Below are 8,020 nucleotides of genomic sequence, written 5' to 3' on the forward strand. Positions count from 1 at the left end.
GAATAAAAAAAACGCCTTTATTTCATACAACACACACTGAAAAACAAATACTGTGCAACCCAGTAGCAGCAGTAGAAAGCATTTCAACAAATCTTTTGATTGACAAACAACACACGTTGGAAAAACATTGACTATCCGACCATGCAGTGGTATGGCTCAGACGTCACGTGGGAAATTTCCCTGATCAAGTGGCAGTGGAAAATCTCTAACCCTTTATTGCTTCATCACACGTGAATCCTGCTGTCTTTGGGGTGGCACTTGTACTGAGCACATGTAAAGACAGAAAACCGAGCAGGGGAGCCATTTGTTTCCGAATGATAGGGCAGCGGTCCCATTTCCACACAAACGTAGACACGAACACACACGGGCCAGTAGGCCCGTGTTACACCTCAGAGCCGTCACATACCCTTTGGAAACAAACGTAAACTACACAATAAGCAGAGATGACGAAGCGATCTATTAACAACGCTCCAAACACAAATACACACACACAGTTCAACAAGTCTGTGTCCTCCTCAGAGCTGCCACATACACTGTGGGGCCGTGCGGTCACTAGAACTGCCGGCGTGATCACCATACAGATACAGGTTCAATTCCCACCCGCTTTCCCATGCTACATGTGGACAGGATCGTGGTTTGGTCGGGGGGAATCCCAGTCAAAGGTACTGCAGTACTGACGGTCTACCTGTGGCCTTTGAGCACCACGGCCCTGCCCCGTAGACAAGACATGACCTGATCCGTAACATGAATCTGAGATCACAAATTCACTCTAAGGCGCTTTGGATAAAAGGGTCTCCTGAATTATTAAATATTCACATCTAACATTGAGTCTGTCACACATATTAATAAATACACATTAAGATTCCTGCTTGTGAAGTTTTTGGTTTTTGGTAGATTGAGACGGATAAACCATTGAAAAAAATGATTGCCTGGTAATGTGTTGGATTCTTGAAAGTTGCATTGATTGTGCAAAGAAGCTGTTGTACTATGACAAAGAATAAAGCAATGCTTACAAGTGGAGTGAGGAAATGATGTCCATGCCAAATGTACACAATCTATGTTAAGGCCATAGATTGACAGTATCTCAGTAAAGCCTTGGTAAACAAAGAAAATTAAGCAGGCCAATACATGCAAAGTTGAAGGAAAATAGATTAAATAAGTGTCAGTAAAATTCACGTCTCCTGTTCTCTCCAGCCTCGTGCGTTCCTCCCGAACTTGTACACAAGCCTGCGTCCATCCACTCGCTCCAGGATCTCCCGTTTGTAGTAATATCTGCAACACAGGGTCCATCTTTACACGTTGGATATTCTCTTTATAATATTCACCTCATGCATCGCAGTTTACACTCCGTCATATCAACGTGGATAATCCAAAGGTATTTGGCTTGTTCAAATTATTTCACACTGCATCCTTCACCTTTTATATTAATGGCATTTAATACGTACCAGCGCTACACATTTAAAAGCGTTGATAATAGCATATGCACCTTATTATCTTTGTTATCATATTATATCACACACCTATGACCTATGCATTTAGTTTCCTGGTATTGTATTTACATCTCCAATACTATCAATCAGATTGGGATAAAGTCTATAACTTAGTAACACAGGAACCTACGTACAATAAGAAAAAACTCATAATAACATTGATCGACTGGCTGTTCCTACGTATATATCATAGTATCAAAGTCACCCTCGTTGCTATAGTTATATTTCATAGTTTCTGAGTTACCATCATTGCTATAGCTATAATATATCGTTGCTAAGTTACCACCGTTGCAATAGTTATACTTCATTGTTGCTAAGTTACCAGCGTTAACTCATGGTTGCCATGTTACCAGTGGTATCTCATGGTTGCTATGTTACCAGCATTATCTCATGGTTGCTATGCTACCAGTGCTGCAGCGGTCATACCTCATCGCTCGACTTAGTTTCTCATAAGTCATGCTGCTGTTGTTCTTACGCCTTCCCCATAGCTGCGCCACAGCCTCCGACTTGAGGAAGCGAAACACGCCCTCCGTCCGATCCTCCCACTTGATAAGGCCCGGGTTCCGCTCCGGGTACAGCAGGATGTCCCTGATAAACTCCCACAGGTGGCTGCCCCGCGGATCTGCCGAAGGGAAAGGGTTGTGGGTGCAATTCTAACACAAATGTTTTTATAGACTTCCACATGTATGTTATACTTATTGTGTGTTGTACGTCCATGCAAAAATCCTTCCAAAAATAGTACTCAGCGTTGTGTAGCATCTTGTTGTATATGGGGAATTGGTTAACCTAGCGATTGTAAGTGCTTGGCACTTGGTTCTATGAACATCCTTACTGTACTGACTGTACCAATATTGTTTCTCTTTCTTCTGACAAATGTACTTAATGTAATCCGCTTTGGATAAAAGCGTCTGCTAAATGCCCTAAATGTAAATGTAAATGTTATACATATATCAACTAGCTAGATAGTAAACATCTAGGTGGACACGCCCACGTGTGATGTCATCTTGGGTCGATTTTGAAAATTGATTGTGATGTCTATGGGCACTTTCATTTCCACAGAATACGGGTCATTTTACTTACTATGTTTTTTTACTTGATCCGTGCGGATATGTGATTTTTTCGTGTCTGGGAATGAGAAAGAAACAGAATAAATTGAATATATTTTTTGGTTTGATTAAATTATAATCAGATATTGTCACTTTCCACTTTCTGTGGGGGAAAGAATCAGTCTGATTTGGGTCAAGTTCCTCGAAGGCACGAATGGCTTTCATATCGTACATTCAACGTACATTGTCCACTGGCTTATCTCATAGTGAAAGTCACATCAGTGATAAAAATTGTGAGTCGGCTGTATCAGTATAAACATGCTATGACAGTCTAATCAAGAATAGCATCGTAGAAAAACTGTTGCGGGAAGCAAAAGGGAGGATGCTATGTTGACAACAATGTTATCTTCAACATGATCTTCAATTGATAGTGATATTTCCTAACCTGTGCAAGAGGGTGAGGGAGAGCCAAGGGGTGGCAAGGAAGTAAACGAGGGATCACAGACATCTAAATGAGAGAGAGAGATAATAGGTCTATTGGTTACACATGCATCATTTAAGAACATGGTGAACAGTGATGAACAATGTTGCAGCTCCACTTGCCTGCAGAAGGGTAGACTGCGTCGGGGAATGGACACGAGAAGTCAACTGGAGAAACACAAGAGTGCACAAAAGAGTCATGAAATCAATCAGTGTCTTCCATCAATTTACTGATGCATTTTCCTGTTTGTGCTTTGATGAAAAGTAATTTGAATTGTCAAACAGAGTATTCCGCACCAAAATAAAATGTTGAAGGTAATTGGTAAGTTTACATTTTTCTTTCTACGCTCTACGCCTTCCCGCTGGGTATATGCTGTACTTAACAGCAATAGTATCTAATCGGTTTAATTTCGATAATTGTTTTTATCTTTAAACACAGTTTTGTTTGATTCAATTTGGATATAGAATGTCGGCAACATCAGTCACAATTAATTTTTAATCCTTTAGTTAATGATGCACCCATCAGCCCAAAAATTATATGTGAGCCTTAAGTTCACGATGAACTTATCACTAACAAAAAAATCGATATACATTTGCAGATGATTCTAAGTGCAAAATTAAAGTACTAGTATTACACCACCGGGTCTGAGGTTGACTAGCCCTTACAAGCCATGTACAAATCGTCCCATTAGTGACATCACGGAAGTATCAGTGGATCATTGGAAGGGTCCTCCCAAATGCATGACAGACAGATCAGTCTACCAGCTGGGACAGCCCACCTGATAGGCTGAGCACTAATTATAAGCAAATGTATATTTGTGTTTTGTAAATGATTAGATCATAATTTACAAATGGGCATATTTATAAATGATTCATGACTGAATTTTATTATAAAATTTTAACAGAATATCCCCAAAAATCATTATTCAACACTGTTGAATGTGTGAATAATGCTGTAATAATGGAGATGAGATAAACTACGGTAAACAAATGCAATAGTCATTATTCCGCCGTGACTTACACTCTGTTGGCTTAACGTCGTGATGTACTGACTCTAATTGGCACGGTTCTGTGAAGACATCAAAGGAAAGCAAATATTCATCAAGGATTATGTAGAACAACTAAAACAGGTTGGTATCTAAAGGAACGTAGAGGAATGGAAATCAAAAGGATCAATTCTCAAAACAACACTTAGACTGTTCTAAAGTGTGATAAAGAAAACTGTTTTGTCAACTGTTAAAATAGTCTTCCAGAAACAGTGGGTGTATTTGCAATCCAGACAGCCTTTAGAGTTTTAACAATGAGAAGTAGCCATCAGAATTATTCAATAATATAATATTATTACATAATATATATAAATATACTCAATATCAAATGTTAGCTGAAAAGAGTTCCCACGAACCCTAACATATTTAATATTATTTCTGTTCAAACATTCTCAGACAAATAATGCTTGTGTGTTTAATTGCTTCTTATTGTCGTAATGATACAAGTTCACCAAGCGTACTTTATATGAATTCAATCTCCCACCATCCTACTGAATGCAACTAAATCCCCATTAACCCGTTTGACTGTAAAGTAAAGCAGGATCAAGTGAGGCAGGGGGGGATGCAGAAAGTTGTGAGTGTCTGACTAAAACACAAATGGGCAGCATCTATAGCCTGATAATCATCTAGACCTTCTAGGTTTATTTGCATGCTCCCTTGTATCCAATCAGATGACCTAATGACTCGTAGAGCTACAAGTGAACCAGCTACATCTAATCACTTAGCGCCATGCAATGTGCGCATTCATTCACCGGGACATTGGTACTTAGGGCAGATGCTGATTGAGCTGCACAGATTTTTGTGTTTGTGCGTTTGTGTGTGGCTCTATGTGTTCAATGCTTGAGAATGTGTGTGTTTGTGTGTGTGTGCGTCTGTGTGTGTGTGTGTGTGTGTGTGTGTGTGTGTGTGTGTGTGTGTGCATGAGTGTGTGTGTGCCTCTATGTGTTGTGTGTGTGAGAGTGTGTGACTATGTGTGTGTGTGTGTGAGAATATGTGTGTTTGCATTCGTATTCTAAACGCTGGCTGGGTGATGATCAAACCAGCGTTTAGACCCACGACGGAGCCAAGGAGGGCGGGTGTATGGGAATGACAGTGGCCAGCAGCCTCCAGCAACCCACCAGTCAGCCTGAGCTCAGCGAGGCTGTGGTACAGCACGGTGCCCACGTTGCCCGCCGCGTGGAGGAAGTCCTGGTAGCTCATGCTGCACAGCTGGCCCCCGTCCACATCGAAGTTGTGCAGGGGCATGCTGGAGGCGTCGATCTGGTACACGTCCATCATCTGCTGCAGCCACTCCCACACCTGGTACTTGCTCCAGAACTGGGGCTGGCACTCACCCGTCCACAGACGACCCGAGTAGCCGCCTGGCACCACCACGGACCCTGCGAGGGGGCGGAGGGGAATGAGTAACGTTATGGTGTTACAGTGTGACGTTATGAACTACGAGCTGATATGATGGAATGCATAAGTGCCCTGGTATTTATCTTGTGTATTTGGTGTGAATACTGTTAGTGCAGTTGGTCCAAATTAGTTTTTATTTAATTACATTTTACATGGTATTATAATGTGCCTATAAATAGGTATTGATCATTAAGGTTATGTGGTAGTTCAAATATTTTGCATTAATTTTACGAGGTAATATAGCAAACTGTCAAGTGGTCCAAAGTTGAGCACAGCCTGACAACCTGTGTAGCTTGTGTGACCCTTGCCATGCCTTGACATGCACACACTTTGGATGAAAGCCTCTGCTAAATGATTAGATATAGTGTATTACTTTCTAGCGAATGGACTGGCTTGTGCATCAATCTCTCTGGATTGAAAACTATTAAAAAGCTGAACCACTCTCGTAAAGCAGGCAATGTCTGTCTGCCTTTTTTATTGGCTTGTTGGTGTGTAAGTGTTTATGTGTGCTTATGTGCATGAACGCATGTGTGTCTGCATGCGTGTGCACACTAGTTTTTGTGTGTGTGTGTGTTTGTGTGTGTGTGTGTTTGTGTGTGCGCTTGCGTGTATGCATGCGTGCATGCGTCTGTGTGGGTGGGTGTGTGTGTGTATGTGTGCATGCGTCTATTTTTGTGTGTGTATGTATGTGTGTGTGTGTGTGTGTGTGTGTGTGTGTGTGTGTGTGTATGTGTGTGTGTGTCCACACCCTCACCATCAGAGTAGCTGTTCAGACTCCATGTGGTGAACAGTTGACTGTCGAGGGTTGAGGTTGTAGCACTGGTCATATTTGGGCCGATGCGATGTCAGTTACCATGACCCACTGCTCTAGAAGGAAGTGCATGAGAAAAAAATATTAGGCCGCCGAATCAGGAATATCAATGTCATCATTTTTTAGTTTTGGTCACGTGACCCAACCAAACGCATTGGACTGGAAACACTTGTTTTCTTATCAATGTGCTGCTAGGTTTTAGTTTCTTGTTAAGGGATTATAGATAATTTCAAACATGACTTATTAAATTACATTACACTACTTACATTACTTATCCAGACACAATATGCATTTTATATTGTCCTAATATCATTATAATTTCTACATAGACTAAATCATTTTGCGATGCAGTAAGTACAAACAAGGTATAAACTTTTACATAGCATTTGCATCCCAAATTAATGTGAATGCAGGCCTCTGAGCAAGTTATTTGTCCAGTGTGTGGATTGCAGTTATTTCAGTCACTGAGTTGCCATTTATTAAGGTCATTACCCACCTGACATCATAAATACTTTATCAATGTGGCACACGACAGTGGGTCTTTGGGGCTTAGAATTTAGCATATCGAACACAGAACAAGCCTGAGCCTATTCATTGAGGTGGATGTTGTAAAAACAAGAGCTAACCCTAACTGTCATATCAATATAAACCTGTAAATAGTTAACTTATCATGCAACATCAGTTTCGGTTCACAATAAAGCCATTGTTAGCACAGTGACCCACATTGTACATGGACAATATTATTGCCTTGACTGCTAAACACAAAGACTCCATGATTAAGATTCCCTGAAACAACATTACCTTAGATGTAAGGGCAAGATTCTTGAGCAGGCAGTTGATCGGATTCCAGCACCACTGTCTGGGTGTGTTAACTCTTTAAGGCTCCGGTCTTCTGTCAAAAGCACCGTTTAGAGCAGAGGACATTTTTTTTCATTATATTACTATATACAACTGCTTTCAATGCCAAACCTCATTTTCTATTTCAAGGAAGGTTCTATTCATTAAAATACATTTTAATGATCAGGTTGTTGTTGTTGCTGCAACGACCGTGTAGTTTGTCTTTAGCATGGATGGTTAAAACTTAATCCAGAAATCCCACAAATGTTAAATCTGCTCCCCTTTGGTCTCCTTACAAAAAAACAATCAACAAAAAACAAAACCTGCTTTTGAACAAGGCTAAGAAACAGTCTTCATGATAGCAACAGGTGTAAGTTCCTGAGGAATGCCAGACATCCGCTTGAAAGTGTTGAAAGGGCAGAGAGAGAAAGCCTGCTGGGTGTACCAGTGTGGAGTCGTAGCCTACCGTTGGCGTGGAACTGGCTCCCCAATGACCTACAGCACAGGGGTTAGGCGGTCCACGCTGTCTCCCTGCATCTCACAAGGTCCCACTCTCACAAGCATGAAGACACAGACACGTTTGTTTCCTCTGACATCTCCAACGCGCACTGAGCTGGTGAACAGGTGTTAGCTGCTGGCACACACATACCCACACACACACACACACACACACACACACACACACTCACATACACGCACACGCACACACACACACACACACATAGGTGTTGCCCCACAATGGATGTTTTATCCTTCCAACTTCCTTATTCCCGGCCTATTTGCTTATGTGACCAGGCTGACTTCATAGGAATTTGCATAGTAGTAGAGTCTAATATAAACACATGCATAACTTCCCACTCCCCCCCAACCCCGCACACTTCTCTCCCCCAAAGCCCTTCTCCCACACACACA

General features: G+C 41.5%; 1 protein-coding gene across 4 annotated transcripts; it reads right to left on the reverse strand.

Annotated features, from left to right (window-relative positions):
* Window positions 1–7,745, reverse strand: ehf (ets homologous factor). Of its 4 annotated transcripts, none has more exons than XM_079743661.1 (10): window positions 7,575–7,745; window positions 7,073–7,160; window positions 6,215–6,322; window positions 5,181–5,441; window positions 4,038–4,085; window positions 3,140–3,184; window positions 2,982–3,044; window positions 2,571–2,615; window positions 1,917–2,112; window positions 1–1,272 (listed from the first exon to the last, which is right to left on the reverse strand). In XM_079743661.1, the coding sequence occupies exons 3-10, from the start codon at window positions 6,285–6,287 to the stop codon at window positions 1,173–1,175; spliced, it is 831 nt and encodes a 276-aa protein (XP_079599787.1). In that variant the 5' UTR covers window positions 6,288–6,322; window positions 7,073–7,160; window positions 7,575–7,745; the 3' UTR covers window positions 1–1,172. The 4 variants fall into 4 exon arrangements, with proteins under 4 accessions (XP_079599787.1, XP_079599788.1, XP_079599785.1 ...); XM_079743662.1 differs by having other exon boundaries at window positions 6,215–6,327; XM_079743659.1 differs by having other exon boundaries at window positions 7,073–7,163.
* Window positions 7,746–8,020: the final 275 nt, after the last annotated feature.

Source organism: Pollachius pollachius (genome assembly GCF_949987615.1).
Source record: "Pollachius pollachius genome assembly, chromosome: 9".
NCBI lineage: Eukaryota > Metazoa > Chordata > Actinopteri > Gadiformes > Gadidae > Pollachius > Pollachius pollachius.